General features: G+C 43.9%; 1 protein-coding gene across 1 annotated transcript in view; it reads left to right on the top strand.

The window, feature by feature from the left end:
* dicer1 (dicer 1, ribonuclease III) overlaps positions 1 to 26,354 on the top strand; it is a 50,777-nt gene that overhangs the window by 13,307 nt on the left and 11,116 nt on the right. The window contains 23 exon segments of the mRNA XM_090210993.1: positions 55 to 223; positions 471 to 629; positions 2,525 to 2,832; positions 3,029 to 3,161; positions 3,314 to 3,435; positions 3,626 to 3,746; positions 5,809 to 5,963; positions 6,206 to 6,338; positions 6,616 to 6,718; positions 7,118 to 7,257; positions 7,353 to 7,562; positions 9,703 to 9,882; positions 10,113 to 10,326; positions 14,476 to 14,629; positions 15,010 to 15,192; positions 15,436 to 15,541; positions 20,536 to 20,711; positions 20,856 to 21,687; positions 21,975 to 22,127; positions 22,645 to 22,797; positions 23,844 to 23,996; positions 24,477 to 24,727; positions 24,987 to 25,242. Of these exon segments, the coding sequence (XP_090067119.1) occupies positions 55 to 223; positions 471 to 629; positions 2,525 to 2,832; positions 3,029 to 3,161; positions 3,314 to 3,435; positions 3,626 to 3,746; positions 5,809 to 5,963; positions 6,206 to 6,338; positions 6,616 to 6,718; positions 7,118 to 7,257; positions 7,353 to 7,562; positions 9,703 to 9,882; positions 10,113 to 10,326; positions 14,476 to 14,629; positions 15,010 to 15,192; positions 15,436 to 15,541; positions 20,536 to 20,711; positions 20,856 to 21,687; positions 21,975 to 22,127; positions 22,645 to 22,797; positions 23,844 to 23,996; positions 24,477 to 24,727; positions 24,987 to 25,242 (4,564 nt within the window).

The raw sequence follows: 26,354 nt of genomic DNA on the forward strand, positions 1-26,354 counted from the left end.
TCCACAATCATATGATTTAGGATCGAAAACGGAAAACAACTGTGTGTGTCTCAGATATGCTTCCCAGCCCAGAGAAGTGGTGCTGGACTGCGGACCCTACCTGGACAAGAGTGGCCTCTCTGAGTGTCTGCTGAGCGAGCTGGATGAGGCTCTCCACTTCCTCAACGACTGCAACCTATCTGTGCCTCGAGAGGACAGAGACCCCACCTTCATAACCAAAAAGGTCTGACTTTATATACATATCCAAGCTTGTATCCCAAATGGCACCATATTCCCTATATTTGTGCACTACTTTTATTCAGAGCCCTACAGCCTAGCCTATACATCTGAGAATTGTAATTGTCTGCTTTGTCTTTAATGTCACTTGTCTGCTTTGCTGCACAAGTTGTCGTTGTTAAAGAGAATGTGTTCTCAATTACTTACCTGGTTAAATAAAGGCTAAATAAAGAAATCTCCCTGCTCTTCCCCAGGTGCTGAGGGACTGCCGGGCAGTGCTGCTGGTGCTGGGGCCGTGGTGTGCCGACAAGGTGGCTGGTATCATGGTGAGGGAGCTACAGAAGTACATCAAAAACGAACAGGAAGGGATCAACAGGAAGTTCCTGCTCTTCGCTGACAACATCCTGAGGAAGGTATGTCCAGTAAGCTGTCTGTATACTCCTGTGTGTTTGATGTAAGGTATGTGTATACAGTTGAAGTCAGAGGTTTACATACACCTTAGCCAAATACATTTAAACTCAGTTTTTCACAATTCCTGACATTTAATCCTAGTCAAGATTTCCTGTCTTAGGTCAGTTATGATCACCACTTCATTTTAAGAATGTGAAACGTCACAATAATAGTAGAGAAAATTATTTATTTCAGCTTGTATTTCTTCCTTCACATTCCCAGTGGGTCAGAAGTTTACATACACTCAATTAGTATTTGGTAGCATTGCCTTTAAATTATTTAACTTGGGTCAAACGTTTCGGGTAGCCTTCCACAAGCTTCCCACAATAAGTTGGGTGAATATTGGCCCATTCCTCCTGACAGAGCTGGGTAACTGAGTCAGGTTTGTAGGCCTCCTTGCTCGCACATGCTTTTTCAGTTCTGCCCACAAATGTTCTATGGGATTAAGGTCAGGGCTTTGTGATGGCCACTGCAATACCTTGACTTTGTTGTCCTTAAGCCATTTTGCAACAACTTTGGAAGTGTGCTTGGGGTCATTATCCATTTGGAAGACCCATTTTCGACCAAGCTTTAACTTCCTGACTGATGTCTTGAGATGTTGCTTCAATATATCGACATCATTTTCTTTCCTCATGATGCCATCCATTTTGGGAAGTGCACCAGTCCCCCTGCAGCATAGCACCTCCACAACATGATGCTGCCACCCCCATGCTTCACGGCTGGGATGGTGTTCTTCTGCTTGCAAGCCTCCCCTTTTTCTTCCAAACGTAACGATGGTCATTATGGCCAAACAGTTCTATTTTTGATTCATCAGGCCAGAGTACATTTTTCCAAAAAGTACAATCTTTGTCCCCATGTGCAGTTGCAAACCGTAGTCTGGCTTTTTGATGGCTGTTTTGGAGCAGTGGCTATTTCTTTGCTGAGTGGCCTTTCAGGTTATGTCGATGTAGGACTCGTTTTACTGTGGATATAGATACTTTTGTACCTGTTTCCTCCGGCATCTTCACAAGGTCCTTTGCTGTTGTTCTGGGATAGATTTGCACTTTTCGCACCAAAGTACGTTCATCTCTAGGAGACAGAACGCGTCTCCTTCCTGAGTGGTGTGACGGCTGCGTGGTCCCATGGTGTTTATACTTGCGTACTATTGTTTGTACAGGTGAACATGTACCTTCAGGCGTTTGGAAATTGCTCCCAAGGATGAACCAGACTTGTGGAGGTCTACAATTGCTTTTCTGAGTTCTTGACTGACTTCTTTGGATTTTCCCATGATGTCAAGCAAAGAGGCACTGAGTTTGAAGGTATACCTTAAAATATACGACAGGTACACCTCCAATTGACTCAAATTATGTAAATTAACCTATCAGAAGCTTCTAAAGCCATGACATAATTTTCTGGTATTTTCCAAGCTGTGTAAAGGTACAGTCAACTTAGTGTATGTAAACTTCTGACCCACTGGAATTGTGATACAGTGAATTATAAGTGAAATAATCTCTCTGTAAACAATTGTTGGAAAAATTACTTGTGTCATGCACAAAGTAGATGTCCTAACCGACTTGCTAAAACTATAGTTTGTTAACAAGAAATTTGTGAAGTGGTTGAAAAGCGAGTTTTAATGACTCCAACCTAAGTGTATGTAAACTTCCGACTTCAACTGTACTAACTATCCCATGTGTGCATGTTGTGATTCGTATTTAGTTGAGTTCCGTAAAGCACTTGGTGACAACTGTTCCTGTCGTAAGGGCTATATAAATAAATTGTAATTTGTGTTCCTGTGCAATCTACTGTGTGTGTGTACATAGGCAGCTGAATTTTCCCTCTGGGTATGGGCTAGTGAAGTTATTTATGACTGGTATCCTAGGTCCACGCTCTGTGCGAAGAGCACTTCTCCCCGGCTTCTTTGGACCTAAAGTTTGTGACCCCCAAGGTCATCCATCTCTTAGAGATCCTCCATGAGTACAAGCCTTTCGAGAGACAGCAGTTTGAGAGCGTGGAGTGGTACAACAACCGCAACGAGGACAACTACGTATCGTGGAGTGACTCAGAGGACGAAGACGAGGATGAGGAGGTGAAGGAGATGCCCGAGGCAATCTTCCCCTCGCCATTCACCAACATTCTGTGTGGGATCATCTTCGTGGATAGGCGCTACACGGCCGTCGTCCTCAACCGGTACAATTCTGGGGTTCAATGCCATTTTGGTTCAAATGTGTGATGCCTCTGCTACCTTGTCTACTTAGATTGTTAATTTTACACAGCTCAAAAGGACTTGTCACCATATAGGAAGAAAATAAAAAAAATATATATTTTGGGAGGATTTAGGTTGTCTTAATACCATTTCCATGATTATTTTCCCTCTTTGTGTCAGGCTGATAAAAGAGGCCGGGAAGCAGGACACTGAGCTGGCCTACATCAGCAGTAACTTCATCACAGGCCACAGCATCGGCAAGAATCAGCCACGCAACAAACAGTTGGAGGTGGAATTCAGGAAGCAGGAAGAGGTAAGAACACATTGGCTCCATTTTGTATTTTCGGACATCATCCTCTGTAGATACATCGAATTTGACCTACCCCTACATTTGTATGTCCATCCATCCATCCACCCATTCTTCCATCTATCCACGCCTAACTACCTTACATCATCATCCCTCAGGTTCTGCGTAAGTTCCGAGCCCACGAGACCAACCTGCTCATAGCGACCAGCATCGTGGAGGAAGGAGTGGATATTCCCAAATGTAACCTGGTGGTGCGGTTCGACCTGCCCACTGAGTACAGGTACAGCACTGCTTGTCTATCCACTTCCTTGTTGCTTCCTGCCCATTGGGCTATTTGATATTGTTGTTGATATTATTACACTTCCCCTCCCTTTTCTACACTGTTTTGTTCTTCTTTTTTAATCATGTAAAGTGTGTTGTGACCCCTGTTAAATTCACTTTAAATAAATGTTAACTTGACTCGAATACAGGTCCTACGTTCAGTCTAAAGGCCGAGCCAGAGCTCCTGTATCCAACTACATCATGCTGGCTGACAGTGAGAGGGCCAAGACCTTCGAGGATGACCTGAAGACCTACAAGGCCATAGAGAAGGTGTGGTTTTCAGAGCCTGTCCTCAAGACCTCAATGTGTGTGTCTGTCTGTCTGAGGAACACAGTGATTCTCAGAGATTCTCTAAGTATGCATCTACAGTTGAAGTCGGAAGTTTACATACACTTAGGTTGGAGTCATTAAAACTTGCTTTTCAACCACTCCACAAATTTCTTGTTAAGAAACTATAGTTTTGGCAAGTCGGTTAGGACATCTACTTTGTGCATGACACAAGTAATTTTTCCAACAATTTAATTATTTTACTTCACTGTATCACAATTCCATGTATCACAATTCCAGTGGGTCAGAAGTTTACATACACTAAGTTGACTGTGCCTTTAAACATTTTGGAAAATTCCAGACAATGATGTCATGGCTTTAGAATATTCTGATAGGCTAATTGACGTAATTTGAGTAAATTGGAGGTGTACATGTGAAGGTATATCAAGGCCCTACTTTCAAACTTGGTGCCTCTTTGCTTGACATGTGAAAATCAAAAGAAAGACCTCAGCCAAGTCTGGTTCATCCTTGGGAGCAATTTCCAAATGCCTGAAGGTACCACGTTCATCTGTACAAACAATAGTACTTAAGTATAAACACCATGGGACCATGCAGTCGTCATACCGCTCAGGAAGGAGACGCGTTCTGTCTCCTAGAGAGGAATGTACTTTGGTGCGAAAAGTGCAAATCAACCCCAGAACGACAGCAAAGGACCTTATGAAGATGCCGGAGGAAACAGGTACAAAAGTATCTATATCCACAGTAAAATGAGTCCTATATCGACATAACCTGAAAGGCTGCTTCAGCAAGGAAGAAGCCACTGCTCCAAAACAGCCATCAAAAAGCCAGACTACAGTTTGCAACTGCACATGGGGACAAAGATTGTACTTTTTGGAGAAATGTCCTCTGGTCTGATGAAACAAAAATAGAACTGTTTGGCCATAATGACCATCGTTATGTTTGGAGGAAAAAGGGGGAGGCTTGTAAGCCGAAGAACACCATCCCAACCGTGAAGCACGGGGGTGGCAGCATAATGTTGTGGGGGTGATTTGCTGCAGGAGGGACTAGTGCACTTCACAAAATAGATGGCATCATGAGGAATAAAAATTATGTGGATGCATTGAAGCAACATCTCAAGACTTCAGTCAGGAAGTTAAAGCTTAGACGCAAATGTGTCTTCCAAATGGATAATGACCCCAGGCATACTTCCAAAGTACAAAATACTGTCAAAATGGCTTACGGACAACAAAGTCAAGATATTGAAGTGGCCATCACAAAGCCCTGACCTCAATCGCATAGAACATATTTGGGCAGAACTGAAAAAGCGTGTGCGAGCAAGGAGGCCTACAAACCTGGCTCAGTTACACCAGCTCTGTCAGGAGGAATGGGCCAATATTCACCCAACTTATTGTGGGAAGCTTGTGGAAGGCTACCTGAAATGTTTGACTCAAGTTAAACAATTTAAAAGCAATGCTACCAAATCCTAATTGGGTGTATGTAAACTTCTGACCCACTGGGAATGTGATGAAAGAAATACAAGCTGAAATAAATCATTCTCTACTATTATTCTGACATTTCACATTCTTGAAATAAGGTGGTGATCCTGACTGACCTAAGACAGGGAATTTTTACTAGGATTAAATGTCGGGAATTGTGAAAAACGGAGTTTAAATGTTTTTGTCTAAGGTGTATGTAAACTTCTGACTTCAACTGTATATTGGGAATAGGGTGCCATTTGGGACCCTAAGTTATCTTCCTGTGTGCTGATTCTGGTTTCACCATAATCCACTCAATTATGTTCAATTGATTGGTGTGTCTGTTTGGGGAACACTGGTTTTCAGAGCCTGTCCACAAGGGCCATCCTTGAATGATATGTGAGGTCATTGGTGAATGCTGCTTAATTGTGGAAGTAATCCTTTCACGTAAATCAAGTTTTGATGTCAAGGGGATTTTGACGTGTACGTTTGAGAAAAGGAAAATGGGAACCCTGATGAAAAATGTTTTTCTACTATTATTGTGACAACCCTAATACTGACGACTGTAGATCTTCTCTTGATCTCTCCAGATTCTGAGGAATAAGTGTTCCAAGGCAGCAGGGATCGGTGAGTTGGAGGTGGAACAGGAGCTGGATGATGACAACATCCTGCCTCCCTACGTGCTCCGCTCTGAGGACGGAGGGCCCCGCGTCACCATCAACACGGCCATCGGACACATCAACAGGTAAGAGGAAATGGAGATTGCTTTGCTTCCTTGAAAAATCTAAAAAGGGTTCTAAAAAGGGCACTTTGTGGCAACAAGACTAAATACAATGAGAACAAAATAAGTTGTCTCAAAATACTATAATTATAAGCAGGCGTTGTTGCTAAATTGGATTTGAAGATGACATTTTTGTTGGTTCTTGTTTTCATTTTGCTGTTGGTGGTCTGGCGTGCTAATGTCCCTCTCCCCCATGGCTGCCCCAGATACTGTGCCCGTCTGCCCAGTGACCCGTTTACCCACCTGGCACCCAAGTGTAAGACCAAGGAGCTTCAGGATGGGCGCTACAAGTCAACCCTCTACCTGCCCATCAACTCCCCTCTACGGGTGCCCGTCTCTGTGAGTCTGCAGGCTTTCGTCATTGTTTGGATTTATAGGTTTGCATCCCAAATGGCACCCTATTCCCTATATATTCCATCGCTGATCAAATGTAGTGTATTATACAGGGAAAAGGGTGCCTTTTGAGACACACAGTGCTTCCAGGTGCTCAAAGGGCTGTAGTAGGCTACATAGTAAGCAGGAAATTCACCTCATCCACCAGCATTGTTTAGCACCCACTGTTTCTATTCGGGACATCAAGATTCACCTTGATGTACACTTTGTTTTGTCACTGCAGGGGCCGACAATGAACTGTGCAAGACTGGCAGAGAAAGCAGTAGCACTGCTTTGTTGTGAAAAGCTTCACAAAAAAAGGTAAATAAAATGCAGCTATTTGATTGGTAGAATATTATTCTTGTAGTGCTCACTGCTAGCCTGGGTACCAGTCTGTTTAGCTAACATTCTACTACTTGTACTCTGTGTCATTATGCCAAAGATTATGCCATGTTTAGGATGACCGGAGTGGAATGATAGCTAAACAGACTGGTACCCAGACTAGCTCACTGCAGCTAGTCCCAGATTGTATCTCTCCCTCCCTCCCCATCTCTCTTTCTGTCTTCCTCCGTCAAATCTCCCTCTCTCTTCAAGCTTGTGGGGAATGTAATTTAATTTGATGGGGTGGGGGGGTTCTCTGTGTGGTGGGAGAAGAGGGGAACCTGGTATTAACTGCTGTGACATATTTAACTTCATTTTGCCAAAGGGAAATAGTAGATAAATCTCTCTCTCGCTCCCTCTCCCAGGTGAGTTAGATGACCACTTGATGCCTGTGGGGAAGGAGACAGTGAAGTATGAGGAGGAGCTGGATCTCCATGACGAGGAGGAGACCAGTGTTCCAGGCAGACCAGGATCCACCAAGAGGAGGCAGTGCTACCCTAAAGCTGTGAGTACTCATCACTGATGCATCCCAAATGGAACCCTATTCTCAATACACTGAACACCTTCCTAATATTGAGTTGTACCCCTTTTTGCCCTCAGAACAGCCTCAATTCATCGGGCATGGACTCTACAAGGTGTCAAATGCGTTCCACAGGGATGCTGGCCCATGTTGACTCCAGTGCTTCCCACAGTTGTGTCAAGTTGGCTGGATGTCCTTTGGGTGGTGGACCATTCTGTATCACAACCGGCCGTGATTGGGAGCCCCATAGGACGGTGCACAATTGGCCGAGCGTCGTCCGGGTTTGGCCGGTGTAGGCTGTCATTGTAAATAACATTTTGTCCTTAGCTGACTTGCATAGTTAAATAAATGAGAAAATCTTGATACACATGGGAAACTGTTGAGCCTGAAAAACCCAGCAGGGCTTGGCACCCTCTACCATGCCCCTTTCAAAGGCACCCTCTGAATGGCACACATACACAATCCATGTCTCAAGGGTTAAAAATCCTTCTTTAACCTGTATCCTCCCCTTCATCTACACTGATTTAATTGGATTTAACAGGTGACATCAATAAGGGATCATATCATTCACTTGGTCAGTCTATGTCATGGAAAGAGCAAGTGTCCTTAATGTTTTGTATACTCTGTTTATACTGTAGTGCAGTACTTTTTACTGGGGTCTGTTTTCCATTGCTGATACAGTGCCTTGCAAAAGTATTCATCCCCCTTGGCATTTTCCTATTTTGTTGCATTACAACCTGTAATTTAAATAGATTTTTATTTGGATTTCATGTAATGGACATACATAAAATAGTCCAACTTGGTGAAGTGAAATGAAAAAATTACATATTTATAACAATTTAAAAAAAAAATAAAACTGAAAAGTCGTGCGCGCAGATCTATTCACCCCCTTTGCTATGAAGCCCCTAAATAAGATCTGGTGCAACCAATTACCTTCAGAAGTCACATAATTAGTTAAATATGTTAAACCTGTTCTGAAAGGCCCCAGAGTCTGCAACACCATTAGGCAAGGGGCACCACCAAGCAAGTGCCACCATCAAGACCAAGGAGCTCTCCAAACAAGTCAGGGACAAAGTTGTGGAGAAGTACAGATCAGGGTTGGGTTCTAAAAAAATATCAGAAACTTTGAACATCCCACGGAGCACCATTAAATCCATTATTAAAAAATGGAAAGAATATGGCACCACAACAAACCTGCCAAGAGAGGGCCGCTCACCAAAACTCACGGACCAGGCAAGGAGGGGATTAATCAGAGAGGCAACAAAGAGACCAAAGATAACCCTGAAGGAGCTGCAAAGCTCCACAACGGAGATTGGAGTATCTGCCCATATGACCACTTTAAGCTGTACACTCCACTGAGCTGGGCTTTACGGAAGAGTGTCCAGAAAGAAATAAGAAAACACGTTTGGTGTTCGCCAAAAGGCAAGTGGGAGACTCACCAAACATATGTAAGAAGGTACTCTGGTCAGATGAAACTAAAATTTAGCTTTTTGGCCATAAAGGAAAACGCTGTCTGGTGCAAACCCAACACCTCTCCTCGCCCCGAGAACAACATCCCATGGTGGTGGCAGCATCATGCTGTGGGGATGTTTTTCATCGGCAAGGACTGGGAAACTGGTCAGAATTGAAGGAATGATGGATGGCGCTAAATACAAGGAAATTCTTGAGGGAAACCTGTTTCAGTCTTCCAGAGATTTGAGACTGGGACGGCGGTTCGCCTTCCAGCAGGACAATGACCCTAAGCATATTGCTAAAGCAACACTCGAGTGGTTTAAGGGGAAACATTTAAATATCTTGGAATGGCCTAATTGAAGCCCATACCACAATCCAATTGAGAATCTGTGGTATGACTTAAAGATTGCTGTACACCAGCGGAACCCATCAAAATTGAAGCAGCTGGAGCAGTTTTGCCTTGAAGAAAATCCCAGTGGCTAGATGTGCCAATCTTATAGAGACATACCCCAAGAGACTTGCAGCTGTAATTGCTGCAAAAGGTGGCTCTACAAAGTATTTACTTTGAGGGGGTGAATAGTTATGCACGCTCAAGTTTTCATTTTTGTTGGTCTTATTTCTTCTTTGTTTCACAATAAAACATATTTTGTATCTTCACAGTGGTAGGCATGTTGTGTAAATCAAATGATACAACCCCCCCCCTCCAAAAAAAAAAAAAAAATTTAATTCCAGGTTGTAAGGCAACAAAATAGGAAAAATGCCAAGGGGGGCAATACTTTCGCAAGCCACTGTTTGGTGCCATCTAAATGGCCATCTAAATGGTGTGGAACTGCTTCCTCTCCTTGGCTACTGTCTGATTCTCTTCACCCAGAAGTGTTCACTCGTTCATTTCCTCCCCATGGATGTAAACATAATTCACTGGTGTAAAAATGAGGGTGGAAACTCGTTTTCACCAATCCAATGCTGTTTTCACCCCAGATACCGGAGTGTCTTCGGCACAGTTACCATGTACCGCAGCAGTCTTACTACCTGTATGTGGTCGGCATGGTCCTCACCACCCCTCTGCCTGATGAGCTCAACTTCCGCCGCAGGAAGCTCTACCCTCCAGAAGACACTACCAGGTGCTTCGGCATCCTTACCGCCAAACCTATACCTCGGGTAAGGAACACACACACCTATGTCAGTTTCCCATTTCATTGTTTTCGGGCAGGTCCTCGAAGCAATATTTAGGGATGCAAACATTAACAATTTCTATTGAAACTGATCGAGAACATATTTTTCTAGGAAGCAACAGCTAGACAGCAGGGCCCACTTGATTTTCCAAAGTTAGTATGGCCTTTATTAAGTGTACATTGTAACTCACCTAACCCCCTCATCCCTCTCCACAGATTCCCCATTTTCCTGTTTACACACGGTCTGGTGAGGTGACCATCTCCATCGAGCTCCAGAAGGCAGGGTTCACCCTGAATGCTATCCAGCTGGACCTGATCACCAGATTACACCAGTACATCTTCTCTCACATCCTACGCCTGGAGAAACCTGCTTTGGAGTTCAAACCCACACAGGCCGACTCAGCCTACTGCGTTCTACCTCTCAATGTTGGTGAGTTAGTCTACTGTTAGATACACACAGTCTGCCTCTCAGTGTTGGTGAGTGAGAGCCCAACGTTGCGCATGTACTGTAGGCCTTACTCCATTAGTAAGCCTATGGGTGGGTACCATATGGCACTCTATTCCCTTTTATAGTGCACTCATTTTGAGCAGGCCACATAGGGATGCGTACTGTGTCAAATAGAATTGGGCAGTATACACATTTTCATACTCTGTCTTCCCGGGATTAACGGTATTACCAGTAGTGCACACAAGGGGCGAAATGTATTTTAAAATGTGAAAAAAGCCCATAAACCGTAATTTACCAGAATGCTAACAAAATTCTAGCAAGTACTAAGGAATCCCCATAGCAGATGCTAGGTAAGTGCTTTCTAGCGAATGCAAATACTTCTGAGACAGACAGCTCAGCTCATACATTTACGCAAGTATCTCAAAATGCAGTTTGCAGCACACACAAAATAAATCTTAGACAGGAGGGAATTGTCTCTGCTGCTGCAAGAAGCTTGATCACACAAGCTAACGTTAACCACTTGGCTAATGTTAGCAAGTTAGCAAAACACATCTGGAGAGAATTTATTTGCCACATCTTAGATAGCTAGCTACCTTAATAATTCTAAGATCTATAGCTGGCAAACATTATTATTGAAATTCATAGAAGTGCAACTTGATCACCTCACTTAAGTTACGCCGCAGGAGTGATTCATCTCTCGATGCTCCCATTTTGCTCATTGTGATCCTAAACAAACAAAGGTGACTGTCTCAAGCAGCTGTTTTGGGAAATTATTACTGGTAAGCTTCATAATGAAAGATAATCTAACAGGCAAAATTATTAATGCGATCTGCTTTTTATATTACCTAGTGCACAAGTTGACTGCAGGTATTTACAGTTGAAGTCGGAAGTTTACATATACCTTAGACAAATACATTTAAACTTTTCACAATTCCTGACATTTAATCCTAGTAAAATTCCCTGTTTTAGGTCAGTTAGGATCACCACTTTATTTTAAGAATGTGAAATGTCAGAATAATAGTAGAGAGAGTGATTTATTTCAGCTTTTATTTTTTTCATCACATTTCCATTGGGTCAAGTTTACATACACTCAATTAGTATTTGGTAGCATTGCCTTGAAATTGTTTGACTTGGGACAAACATTTTGGGTAGCCTTCCACAATTTTGGCCCATTCCTCCTGACAGAGCTGGTGTAACTGAGTTAGGTTTGTAGCCTCCTTGCTCGCACATGCTTTTTCAGTTCTGCCCACAAATTTTCTATGGGATTGAGGTCAGGGCTGTGTGATGGCCACTCCAACACCTTGACTTTGTTGTCCTTAAGCCATTTTGCCACAACTTTGGAAGTATGCTTGGGGTCATTTTCCATTTGGAAGACCCATTCACAACCAAGCTTTAACTTCCTGACGGATGTCTTGAGATGTTGCTTCAATATATCCACATAATTTTCCTACCTCATGATGCCATCTATTTTGTGAAGTGCACCAGTTCCTCCTGCAGCAAAGCACCCCCACAACATGATGCTGGCATCCCCGTGCTTCACGGTTGGGATGGTGTTCTTCGGCTTGTAAGATGTTCTTCGGCCCCTTTTTCCTCCAAACGTAACGATGGTCATTATGGCCAAACAGTGCTATTTTGGTTTCATCAGACCATAGGACATTTCTCCAAAAAGTATGATCTTTGTCCCCATGTGCAGTTGCAAACCGTAGTCTGTTTTTTTGATGTCGGTTTTGGAGCAGTGGATTCTTCCTTGCTGAGTGGCCTTTCAGGTTATGTCGATATAGGACTCGTTTTACTGTGGATATAGATACTTTGTAACTGTTTCCTCCAGCGTCTTCACAAGGTCCTTTTCTGTTATTTTGGGATTGATTTGCACTTTTTGCACCAAAGTACGTTCACCTCTAGGAGACAGAACGCGTCTCCTTCCTGAGCGGTATGACGGCTCCATTGTCCCATGGTGTTTATACTTGCGTACTGTCGTGTCTTTACTCTCATTAAATTGAAGACTTATAGTTTTTATTCAATATTCTCTGTAATTAGTATCAACTGATTAATCATGTAACTGTAATTAACTAGGAATTTGGGGCACCAAGGAAAAATATTCAGATTACAAGGTTATAATTTCCTAATATAACCTTTCAGATATTTTCATATCTGATCCATAGTCTTCTGATTAATTCATTATTTATTTTACCTCAAGTTAGTCTCATTCCAAACGTCGTAAATTGTTGGTTATCTGCATGAACCCAGTCTTCACTATGAGTCATCCATACATCAGTTGTCTAAAACATTTATTTATTACTAACTAAGTAATTCACAGAAATGCATAAACAAACAAACAAGGTAAATGTGGTTACAAGAATTGATAGGGGAATGTGCCCTAGTGGGCTAAACCGGCATTGCGGCTTGTTAGACAAAAGGGGAAGTGGGGGTCAACTGAGATGAGACACTACAAAGTTGATAATTATAACATTTGAAATGCTAATCCTTTGCACATGAACGCTCACTCATTCGGGAACAATTGTAATAAATATATATATTCACGCTCAGTTTGTCGTCGGGATCTTTGTTGAAAAGTTTGTTTCTGCTGGAGAGTTTTGTCCTCTCTCTCTCTCTCTCTCTCTCTCTCTCTCTCTCTCTCTCTCTCTCTCTCTCTCGGTTAGAGGGGATAGTTCAGAGGGACATTCATTTGTTTGTTATGGAATGGGTTTTTCGGCGGTTGTTGATCTTCGAGTTCAATGATACCGAATTCCTTGCTGCAGACTAGTAATTAATATCAAAGACTTGTTCTTATTCTGTCGGTATCGATAATAAGAGTTTAACCACGTGGTATGGTTAAAAGATTCAGCAATGGTCTACAACCTTCGTCCTCTCCTAATGGAGAAACACATGGTCTGGTGATAATTTCTCAAAGTTGGGTTCTATTCGGAATTGCAGAAAAGGGCTGTCCCAGGATGCCTGACCCTAACTGGGCTCAGGGGCGGTCCTCCAATTCCCTTTTGGAGTTTTCCTTCATTAAACAGTCCAAAATCACGTTGTAAAATTGTGTAAACAGTATGATACTCACTCATTCATCTTATACAACAATTAGATGTAAACCTCATATCTGAGGCTGTTATATAAACAGCGTTATGGTAATGTGGCCACACCGTCTCCCATGAGCTTCCCCAAGTTGTAACAAACGGACCAGTTCGTAGCTGGATTCTTCACCCATCTTTTATACTTTCTCCGGAACATGAAATGTGTTTGTACCTCAAGTTCTGTGAGGTGGAAGAAATTCCTTTGTTCTCTATGAAAATTTACTCTGCCTCATATACTGTGTGGCCATGTGGCAGGGTCTTCTCCTCAGGAATTTACGACTTCTCTCTGACCACAGCAGCATAGTTGAAGGGGGAGGTAGGGAGAGGGGGATGGGGCTTGCTATACCCAAAGAGGGCAACATCATGACAGTACTATTGTTTGTACAGATGAACGTGGTACCTTCAGGCGTTTGGAAATTGCTCCCAAGGATGAACCGGACTTATGGATGTCTACAAATTTTTTTCTGAGGTCTTGGCTGATTTCTTTTGATTTTCCCAAGATGGCAAGCAAAGAGGCACGGAGTTTGAAGGTAGGCCTTGAAATACATCCACAGGTACACCTCAAATTGACTCAAATTATGTCAATTAGCCTATCAGAAGCTTCTAAAGCCATGACATCATTTTCGGAAATTTTCCAAGCTGTTTAAAGGCACAGTCAACTTAGTATATTTAATCTTCTGACCCACTGGAATTGTGATACAGTGAATTATAAGTGAACTAATCTGTCTGTAAACAATTGTTGGAAAAAGTACTTGTGTCATGCACAAAGTAGATGTCCTAACCGACTTGCCAAAACTATAGTTTGTTAACAAGAAACTTGTGTAGTGGTTGAAAAACGAGTTTAAATGACTCTAACATAAGTGTATGTAAACTTCTGACTTTTATAAAAAAGCGGTATTGTAAAATCATACTGAGAGTGTTTTCGAAATACCTTGGGATATGCTGTAAATACGGTATACCACCCAACCCTAGTGTCAAATCATTGAATTTCCAATGTCTGAAAGTATTCATTCACCATGTAAACTTCCATTGTTTACATTTTCCCTTCTTCCAGTTGAGGATTCCATCACTCTAGATTTGGACTTTAAATTCATGGAGGACATAGAGAAGTCTGAGGCTCGTACTGGCATTCCTACCACCCTGTACACCAAGCAGAACCCCTTCACCTTCAAACTGGAAGACTACCAAGACGCTGTCATCATTCCACGGTACACTGCTTGCTTCGCTACATACCCCTTACTGAGGAGCCAAAAAGCTCCCTATATATTGTGCACTTCTTTTGACCAGGGTCCATAGGGAAGAGACTTGATTTAAACAGCATACAATTCATTTGATATGAGCCATAAGATTATACACTGAACAAAAATATCAACGCAACATGTAAAGTGTTGGTCCCATGTTTCATGAGCTGAAATAAAAGATCCCAGAAATGTTCCATATGCACAAAAAACTTTTCTCGTTCAACCGGATATTAGGAATGTGTCCTTCATGTTGTTTTTTTTACACTCTGTGTATATCTTCACTGTTCCATTTATGCCAATCCTTGACCTCTAATCCCTGTCTCTCGCTCTCTCTCTCTCTCTCTCAGGTATCGTAACTTTGATCAGCCTCACCGTTTCTACGTGGCTGACGTTTACACAGACCTCACACCACTTAGCAAGTTCCCGTCACCGGAGTATGAGACTTTTGCTGAGTACTACAAAACCAAGTACAACCTGGACCTATCCAATGTAAACCAGCCACTATTGGATGTCGACCACACCTCCTCACGGTGAGAGAGAGGAGAGGTGGAAGTATGAGGAAGGAGGGAGAGAGAGGAAAATGTATCCTATTCAACTCTCCATCATCATAAGGATGCCCTTATGAGGTCTCTCAGACCTCCATGGATGGTGGGGGGGAGCACCATCAAAATAAAAAGATATGGGAAGAACACTTTATCTGTACCTTTACACCCATGAAGGTTACTGTATCTGAACTACTGTGTAACTCATCCAGTTCTGACCTCTGCCTGCAGACTGAACCTGTTAACTCCTCGCCACCTGAACCAGAAGGGGAAAGCACTGCCCCTCAGCAGTGCAGAGAAGAGGAAGGCCAAGTGGGAGAGTCTACAGAACAAACAGGTAATCAAGTCTACATACAAAGCCATGGATCCACCTTCCACCATATTTAGAGATGAACCAATGGCTGAAGACTAACTCTGAAGATGGTCTAAAACAGGGTTCCCCAGCTGGCGGTCCGTGGGCCGAATTTGGCCCGCTGGTGATTGTATTTGGCCCCCCATGTTTTCTGAGCAAATAAACATTATTTTTCTCGTTTTTTAATTGTTGGAAGTAAAAGACTGTAAAAACATCAGCAAATCAGCTGCAAGTGAGTAACATTTTGGAAATCTGTTCTAAGTATTCCCACGCATAATATATGATTGTATACAAGTGTATGCAAGGTTTCAAATTATTATGTTTTTGCCAAAAAATATGTCTGGAGGAGATGGCTGCCGTTTTACGGGCTCCTAACCAATTGTGCTAATTGTGTGTATTTTTTTACGTTATTTGTTACTTATTTTGTACATAATGTTTCTGCCACCGTCTTTTATGACCGAAAAGAGCTTCTGGATATCAGGACAGTGTTTATTCACCTCATACTGGACCAAGATTTTTCTTTAACGACGCAAAGGATTTACTTCAGACACCGGACAATGCCCAAATCCCATTCGCATGAAGAAGAGACAGAGATATCGGGGACTTACAGTACCAGTCAAAAGTTTGGACACATCTACTCATTCAAGGGTTTTTCTTTATTTTTGCTATTTTCTACATTGTAGAATAATAGTGAAGAATAACACATATGGAATAACACATATGGAATCATGTAGTAACCAAAAAAGTTTGTTAAACAAATCAAAATACATTTTATATTTTTATTCAAAGTAGCCACCCTTTGCCTTGATAACATCTTTGCACACTCTTGGCATTCTCTCAACCAGCTTCACCTGGAATGCTTTTCCAACAGTCTTGAATGAGTTCCCACATATGCTGAGCACTTGCTGGCTGCTTTTCCTTCACTCTGCGGTCCAACTCATCCCAAACCATCTCAATTGGGTTGAGGTCGGGTGATTGTGGAGACAAGGTCATCTGATGCAGCACTCCATCACATTCCTTCTTGGTCAAATAGCCCTTACACAGCCTGGAAAGTGTGTTGGGTCATTGTCCTGTTGAAAAACAAATGATAGTCTACTAAGTGCACACCAGATGGGATGGCGTATCGCTGCAGCGTACTGTGGTAGCCATGCTGGTTAAGTGTGCATTGAATTCTAAATAAATTTCAGACAGTGTCATCAGCAAAGCACCATCACACCTCTAATGTCCATTGCTTGGGTTTTTTGCCCCAAGCAATTCTCTTCTTCTTATTGGTGTCCTTTAGTAGTGGTTTCTTTGCAGCAGTTCGACCATGAAGGCCTGATTCGCTCAGGCTCCTCTGAACATTTGATGTTGAGATGTGTCTGTTACTTGAACTCTGAAGTATTTATTTGGGCTGCAATTTCTGAGGCTAACTCTAATGAATGTATCTTCTGCAGCAGAGGTAACTCTGGGTCTTCTTTCCTGTGTTTTTGCCATTATATGGACTTGGTCTTTTACCAAATAGGGCTATCTTCTGTATACCACTCCGACCTTGTCACAACACAACTGATTGGCTCAAACTCATTAAGAAGGAAATAAATTCCACAAGTTACTTTTTAACAAGGCACACCTGTTAATGGAAATGCATTCCAGGTGACTACCTCATGAAGGTGGTTGAGAGAATGCCAAAAGTGTGGAAAGCTATCATCAAGGCAATGGGTGGCTACTTTGAAGAAACTCAAATATAAAATATTTGTTTATTTGTTTTTTGGTTATTACATGATTCCATGTGTTATGTCATAGTTTTGATGTCTTCACTATTATTCTACAATGTAGAAAATAGTCAAAATAAAGAAAAACCCTTGAATGAGTAGGTGTGTCCAAACTTTTGACTGGTACTGTAGGCGAGTGTGTAATCCGCCTCTTCCATCAGTCCTATTAGCCAATGTGCAATCATTGGATAATAAAATGAATGAGCTCCAATCAAGACTAACCTACGAACGGGACGTTCAAAAACTGTAATATCTTTGTTTCACCGAGTTGTGGCTGAATGACGACATGGATAACTTCAAGCTGGTTTGGTTTTCTGTGCATCGGCAAGATAGAACAGCTGCCTCCGGTAAGACAAGGGGTTGTGTCTTTTTGTAAATAACAGCTGGTGCAGGAAATCTAAAATCAAGGAAGCCTCAAGGTTTTGAATCGCCTCAGGTAAAGTATCTCAAAAGCTGCATACCACACTATTTACCAAGAGAGTTTTCATCTATATTTTTTGTAGCTATTTACCACCACAAACCTTTGCTTAGACCGCACTCAACATGCTGTATAAGTCCATAAGGATACAAGAAAATGCTCATCCTGCGGCGCTCCAAGTGGCCGGGAAACTTAAATTTGTTTACCTAATTTCTACAAGCATGTCATATGTGCAAAACTCTAGACCACCTTTACTCCACACGCAGAGATGCCTAAAAAGCTCTCCCTCGCCCTCCATTTGGCAAATTTGACCATAACTCTATCCTCCTGGTTCTTGCTTACAAGAGAACTCTAAAGAAGGAAGCACCAGTGACTCGCGCAATACGGAAGTGGTCAGATGACGCAGATGCTAAGCTGCAAGACTATTTTGCTAGCACAGACTGAAATATGTTCCGGGATTCATCCAATGGCATTGAGGAGTACACCACATCAGTCACTGGCTCCATCAATAAGTGCATCGATGACAACATCCCCACAGTAACCATATGTACATATCCCAACAAGAAGCCATGGATTACAGGCAACATCTGCACTGAGCTAAAGGGTAGCTGCTGCTTTCAAGGAGCGGGATTCTAACCCAAACGCTTATAAGAAATCCCGCCATGCCCTTCGACGAACCATCAAACTGGCAAAGCGGCAATACAGGACTAAGATTGAATCGTACTACACCGACTCCGACGCTTGTCGGATTTTGTAAACTATTACGGACTACAAAGGGAAGCACAGCCGCAAGCTTCACAGTGACACAAGCCTATCAGACAAGCTAAATGACTTCTATGCTCACTTCAAGGCAAGCAACACTGAAGCATGCATGAGAGCACCAACTGTTCTAGACGACTGTGTGTTCACGCTCTCCGTAGCCGATGTGAACAAGACCTTTTAAACAAGTCTACATTCACAAGGCCGCAGGGCTAGATGATTACCAGGACGTGTACTCTGAGTATGCGCTGACCAACTTGCAAGTGTCTTCACTAATATTTTCAACCTGTCCCTGACTGAGTCTGTAGTACCAACATTTTTCAAGCAGACCACCATAGTCCCTGTGCCCAAGAACACCAAGGTAACCTGCCTAAATGAGTACCGACCCATAGCACTCACTTCGGTAGCCATGAAGTGCTTTGAAAGGCTGGTCATGGCTCACACCAACACCGTTATCCGAATACCCTGGACCTACTCCAATTTGCATACCGCCCCAACAGATCCACAGATGATGCAATCTCTATTGTACTCCACACTGCCCTTTCCCACCTGGACAAAAGGAACACCTACGTGAGAACGCTATTCATTGACTACAGCTCAGCATTCAAAACTATAGTGCCCTCAAAGCTTATCACTAAGGTACGGACGGACCTTGTGACTAAACAGCTCCCTCTGCAACTGGATCCTGGACTTCTTGACAGGCAGCCTCCAGGAGGTAAGGGTAGGTAACAACACATCTGCCACGCTGATCCTCAACACGGGGGCCCCTCAGGGGTGCGTGCTCAGTCCCCTCCTGTACTCCCTGTTCACCCACGACTGCATGGCCAAGCACGACTCCAACACCATCATTAAGTTTTCCTACAACACAGCAGTGGTAGGCCTTATCACCGACAACGATGAGACAGTTTATAGTGAGGAGGTCAGAGAGCTGGCAGTGTGGTGCCAGGATAACAACCTCTTCCTTAACGTGATCAAGACAAAGGAGATGATCGTGGACTACAGGAAAAGGAGGGCCGTGCATGTCCCCATTCTAATCGACGGGGCTGTAGTGGAGCAGGTTGAGAGCTTCAAGTTCCTTGGTGTCCATATCACCAACAAACTATCATGATCCAAACACACCAAGACAGTTGTGAGAGGTCACAACAACACGTGCCCAATTCCCTCTCAAGAGCCTGAACAGATTTGGGATGTGTCCTCAGATCTTCAAAGTTCTACAGCTGCACCATCGAGAGCATCCAGACAGAAGGTAGTATGTATGGCCCAGTACATCACTGGGGTCAAGCTTCCTGCCATCCAGGACCTCTATACCAGGCGGTGTCAGAGGAAGGCCCTAAAAATTGCCAAAGACTCCAGCCATCCTAGTCATAAACTGTTCTCTCTGCTACCGCACGGCAAGCAGTACCGGAGCGCCAAGTCCAGGTCCAAAAGGCTTCTTAACAGCTTCTACCCCCAAGCCATAATTCTCCTGAACAGCTAATCAAATGGCTACCCGGACTATTTGCATTGACCCCACCCATACCTCCACCCCCATTTTTACACTGCTGCTACTCTGTTTATTATCTATGCTTAGTCACTTTACCTCTACATACATGTACATAATACCTTAATTACCTCGACTAACCGGTGCCCCCGCACATTGACTATGTACCGGTACCCTCTTTATATAGCTTCACCACTGTTATTGTATTGTTGCTCTTTAATTATTTATTTTTTCTTTTCTCTTTTCGTTTCTTTTTTATTGTATTTAATTTTTCTTTAAACAGCATTGTTGGTTAAGTGCTTGTAAGTAAGCATTTCACTGTTGTATTCGGCGTATGTGACAAATAATATTTGATTTGATCCCTGGTCTAGAATCTAGATTAGAGTATTTTGGAGAACCATCTTCTCCTACTTCTAGAAAGATGCTTCCTCCCCTCCACAACTTGGTCCCAGAGCTGTGTGCCATCCACCTCATCCCAGTATCTACTTTATTTCTGGCCCTAGCCTACAAACATCTGGAAGGATGTCGAATTTTCTTTCTCTTTTTCCTCCCCTTACCTCTGCCCTTCCAGATCCTGGTCCCAGAGCTGTGTGCCATCCACCCCATCCCAGCCTCTCTGTGGCGGAAGGCTGTGTGTCTCCCCAGCATACTGTACCGCCTCCACTGCCTCCTCACAGCTGAGGAGCTGAGGGCCCAGACAGCCATCGACGCTGGAGTTGGAGCCCAGACCCTGCCCCCTGACTTCAGGTACATCTGATACATTTTGCTTTGATGACATTTTGAAAAACTATCCCTTTTAATAATTGATTTAATGACTGGCTGTTTAATGACAGACAGTCATTTACTCTCCAACACTAAATACTGCCCCTACATCTCACTCTGTTTTTGTAGGTATCCAATCCTGGACTTTGGATGGAAGAAGTCCATCGACAGCAAGTCTTTAATCTGTCCGCGTGATGAGGAAGAGTATGATGATGAGGAAGAGGATAGCGGTGATGAGAACTGTAAACATCACGACCAGACTGCAGCCACTGACCCTGCTGTTGCTCAGCAGCCCTGTAGTGACTGTTATGTCTCCTCCCAGCCTGAGAGGGGTGATGTCAGCAAACACCCAGAAGCTGACAGGCCAGAGGAGGAGGAGCCCCAGCAGCCAGACTCTGCCTCCTGCACCAATACCCTCACTAACGGCACTGCTGCCGTCGCCAAAGACAACAGTGACTACGGCGACCACACACACCTTCATGACGGACGTGATAACTCCCATTTCCTCGCGGCTGGCCCTGGTTTGCCACTGGAGAGTGAAGAAGTATCAATAACAATGACAACACAAACCACTACCTCAGTTCGTCCTGTGCAGCTCTCTCCAAGCACAGAGAACCAGAATCTAACCCCAACACGGCCCTGGACCCAGTCTCAGCTTCAGCACCCTCAGCCCCGAACCCAGCCTCAGCCCTGGACCCAGCCTCGACCCCCACAGCCTAGCGATGAATGTAAACCAGGGGGGACCACAGACCTCCGTGAGGGCAATGGACACCACGTGAATCAAGCTACCTCAGACTCCTGCAGCCCAGCAACAGTGACGTGGCCCAAAGGCACCGCTCCCATCACAACCACAGCACTTTTACCTGACTACTCAAAGACCCAGGAGACCAGTTCCACAGGGGGACACACACCTGGCCCCTGCCCCAAGACCCTGGGGCCCAACCCGGGGCTTATCCTTCAGGTAGGGATGGGTTCAACACAAGTTTTTCAGAGTCAGTTCTTTGGTCAATTAATTGATTACCTAATTGAAGTTTTGATTGTTTTAACTAATGAATATGTCCCGCAATTCAAAATATCAGTTAAATGTGTTTTCAGATGCTCTGAATAGACTAACTGATTAATGTAACTGATCCCCTACCTTCAGGCCCTGAACAAAAAATGTATTACTTCAAAAAATGAAAAAGGCAAGCACTCACTTATAAGTTTCTATTGAATCCTTTTTTGATTTTATTTTTTACATTTCTGCAGGCCCTGACCCTATCCAACGCCAGCGATGGCTTCAACCTGGAGCGTCTGGAGATGCTGGGAGACTCGTTCTTGAAGCACGCCATCACCACCTACCTGTTCTGTACTTACCCCGACGCACACGAGGGACGACTCTCCTACATGAGGAGCAAGAAGGTGAGCCTGGCAGTGGGTTGGAGGGAATGGTGTTTGCCCTGCATCCCAAATGGCACCCTTTACAGTGCACTACTTTTGACCATGGCCCGTGTATCGTCAAAAGTAGTGCTAGCGGAAATAGGGTTGAATGTCTGAATGGAATGTTTGTCAATGGAATACTTTGTGTTTGCCTATTTGCTGTAAGATAGTTTGTTTTTTAGTCATTGACACATATGCCCATAATTTTGTCATGTTTCATGTATTTCAAGAAAGTCTGTGATCCATGTGTGAAATGGTGTGAAGTGAATTATTTTCTGTCTTTTTATTTTATTTTACCTTTATTTAACTAGGCAAGTCAGTTAAGAACAGATTCTTATTTTCAATGACGGCCTAGGAACAGTGGGTTAACTGCCTGTTCAGGGGCAGAATGACCTTGTCAGCTCGGGGGTTTGAACTTGCAACCTTCCGGTTACTAGTCCAACGCTCTAACCACTAGGTTAGAGCGTTGGAGTGTTAACCCTGCCGCCCGTCTTAACAGGTGAGCAACTGTAACTTGTATCGTCTGGGGAAGAAGAAAGGTCTTCCAAGCAGGATGGTAGTGTCCATATTTGATCCGCCGGTCAACTGGCTGCCCCCTGGCTACGTGGTCAACCAGGACGAGAGCAGCGAAGACGAATGGGATGAGGATGAGGTACGTGATGCTCTGTTATTCATGAGACCACCAGAGGGCAGGCTTTCACCTTACTGGTATACTTCAACTGATAGTGTTTCCTCCATATGATACCGAAGGAGATTGTCAATAAATGCACATGGGGAAGCTTTATAAAGAGTACATGAATGATCTCTTGTTATAGTAGCTTTCTCTCTCTTAGTGAACATGTAGACATTCTTATACATTATCCAAATGAATGCTAAATATAAAATGAAATAAATGTAGCATGAATTAGTATGACAGCAGGGTAGTAAACGGTACAGGGTGATAAGGGGTCGTTAGGGAAACTTGGGTATAGCTGGAGACTCTTCCTGGGCTGTTCGGGAGGTGTGTGTGTCTGAGGTATATGAGGTCAACCACAGTGTTGAATTTTGTTAGGCTGGCAAGTCTGCATTTACTTACCGTGTGTGTGCTCGTCGTGTGTGTGCGAGAGAGAAAGTGGAGAGTGTATGCGTAACACTGTGGTGTGTGTGTGCATAATGTGCTCGGGGCAATGTCATTTTCAGTGTCAAGGCCTGGCTGTATTCTGACAAAATTAGATGTCAGTGCCATTAGCATTTAATTAATATGCATTAGAGAATTTCCCACACGGTCAACTTTATGGGTTATTAATGATTATTAATGTAACATTCAGGACGCAGCTTGTCAGATATCGAATTGCATTAGGCCTATGAGTCATTGAGTTGGATAGGCCTGCCTCCCCTCTCACATTCAAAGCCCTCTTAGCTGACCTAATGCTGTGGTGAGAGTGAAACTCTGAGACTATAATCTGTGTAAATCCCACTGTGGGGCTTGACCACGGCTTCAGGAGTCAACTACAGGCCTGGAGGCACCACTGGATTAAAGAGACGTTGGGTAATAAGACATTAATACAATCCACATAGTAATCCATCCACTTTTTCTGTCTCCCATTCTCGCTATTCTTCTACCCTCTTCCTTTCGTTGTTTCCCTCTCGCCATCCTCGCACTTACTCCCTTATCTTTCACTCCTCTCTCCCTCCTTCCTTCCTCACTCCTTCTTTCAGACCAAAGAGGCCCCCCTGGACAACGGTAGTGCTGGAAAGGAGTTCTGTGAGGATGAGGTGCAGCTCGAGGAGGAGTTGCTGGAGGAGGATGAAGATCTGATGTGGAAGGAGTCTAAAGAAGTCAGCATCGAGGACGACCTGGAGTACTTCCAGGTAGGGAGGAGTTCAGCACAAGGTGTCTGTCCCAAATGGCACCCTATTCCCTATATAGTGCACTACTTTTGACCAGGGCCCATATGGCTCTGGTCAAAGAAGTGCACTACTATAGGGAATAGGGTTTCATTTGGGACATAGTTACGTTTTTCAGAATTGATTGGGCAAGGTGATGGTTAGTGGTGATTAATCAAAGTTGAATTTTTTTTTTTTTTACTAATAAATCTAAGTTCTCTTGGCCAAATATAGTATGAGGTATGAATGCATACTAGACACATGCTTACTTATCTATTACAGGGGGGAAAAGCTGAATCAAAACACAATCTAGTTTATTTAAAATCATTTGTCTGTCCGGCTATGGAAAACACCACTCACATTTATTTTAATAAAAATAATAATAATAAAAAATGTTTTCAAAAATGTATACAGATGCCCCCCATCACAAATGTATTCATTGCTCTAACTCATCCCTACTACCAGGAGCACATTAAGTTCATCGACAACATGCTCATGAGCTCCGGTGCCTTCGGCAAGAAGATCTCCCTCAGGACCTTCCCCGCTGTCCTCGCCACCCCGGCCTCTGGCCCCAGCCCCTCCGCCCACTCCTCCTCCCCTGCAGCCGAGCCCAGCTTTGGGGTGTGGAAACCCCCCAAGAAACCTGGCCCGGTCCCCACCCCCGACTACCCCTCGGAGCCTGGCGGTGGTGGCTCAGCAGATGAGTTTGACTACAGGTGAGTCCCCCACCCCCATACTATGTAAAGTGGAACCTGAGAACCTAGGTGGAAAAGCGCTATATTAATACAATCTATTATGAAGTAATTAAGCCTTGTCTGAACCAGAATGGCCCATAGGGCAGGAGCCAATTTCCTGTTTCTGTAGCTTGAGGCAGCTTTGATGTACAAGTAAACCCCCTGGACACGATGCTAGTCTATCGCAGGGCTAGGTGGATGTGCTATATAAATCCATTAAATTATTATGCATTATTATTAGCTCGTGGGACGCCATGTGTTACTTGGACCCCAGCAAGGCGGGGGAGGAGGATGATTTCGTGGTGGGTTTCTGGAATCCGTCTGAGGAGAACTGTGGGGTGGAGCTGGCAAAACAGTCCATCTCCTACGACCTGCACACGGAGCAGTGCATCGCTGACAAGAGCATCGCTGACTGTGTAGAGGCACTGCTGGGCTGCTACCTCACCAGCTGTGGGGTGAGGGCTGCTCAGATGTTCCTCTGCTCCCTGGGACTCAAGGTATATACACCACATTACACCACCTCTATCTAGAATGAACTTTCATGTCCCCAAGGAGTAAATTGTCTTATACACACAGTACTGCTGGATACAAAATATAGACTACATTACACACTCTACATAATACAAGCATTCCATGTTACCCTTGTCATACACATTCTCATATTGCCACATAAATACATACATACACTACATTAACAAAAGTATGTGGACACCTGCTCGACAAACATCTCATTCCAAAATCATGGGCATTAATATGGAGTTGGTCCCCCCTTTGCTGCTATAACAACCTCCACTCTTCTGGGAAGGCTTTCCACTAGGTGTTGGAACATTGCTGCGGGGACTTGCTTCCATTCAGCCACAAGAGCATTAGTGAGGTCGGGCACTGATGTTGGGCGATTAGGCCTGGCTCGCAGTCTGCATTCCAATTCATCCTAAAGGTGTTCGGTGGGGTTAAGGTCAGGGCTATGTGCAGGCCAGTCAAGTTCTTCCACACCCGCTAACGACAAACCATTTCTGTATGGACCTCGCAATGTGCACGGGGGCATTGTCATACTGAAACAGGAAAGGGCCTTCCCCAAACTGTTGCCACAAAGTTGGAAGCACAGAATTGTCTAGAATGTTATTGTATGCTGTAGCGTTAAAATGTCCCCTTCAGCAGAACTAAGGGGCCTAGCCTGAACCATTAAAAATATCCCCAGACGATGCATTCGGGCAGGTAGCGTTCTCCTGGCATCCGCCAAACCCAGATTCTGCCAGATAGTGAAGCGTGATTCATCACTCCAGAGAATGTGTATCCACTGCTCCAGAGTCCAATGGCGGTGAGCTTTACACCACTCCAGCCGATGCTTGGCATTGCACATGGTGATCTTAGGCTTGTGTGCAGCTGCTTGGCCATGGAAACCAATTTCATGAAGCTCCCGACGAACAGTTATTGTGCTGACGTTGCTTCCAGAGGCAGTTTGGAACTTGGTAGTGAGTGTTGCCACCGAAGACAAACTATTTTTTACACACTTCAGCACGCGACGTTTCAGTTCTGTGAGCTTGTGTGGCCTACTACTTCATGGCTGAGCCGTTGTTGCTCCTAGACATTTCCACTTCACAAGCACTTA

This window comes from Oncorhynchus mykiss, chromosome 19 (genome assembly GCF_057628025.1).
Source record: "Oncorhynchus mykiss isolate SJ-2025 chromosome 19, ASM5762802v1, whole genome shotgun sequence".
Taxonomy (NCBI): Eukaryota; Metazoa; Chordata; class Actinopteri; order Salmoniformes; family Salmonidae; genus Oncorhynchus; species Oncorhynchus mykiss.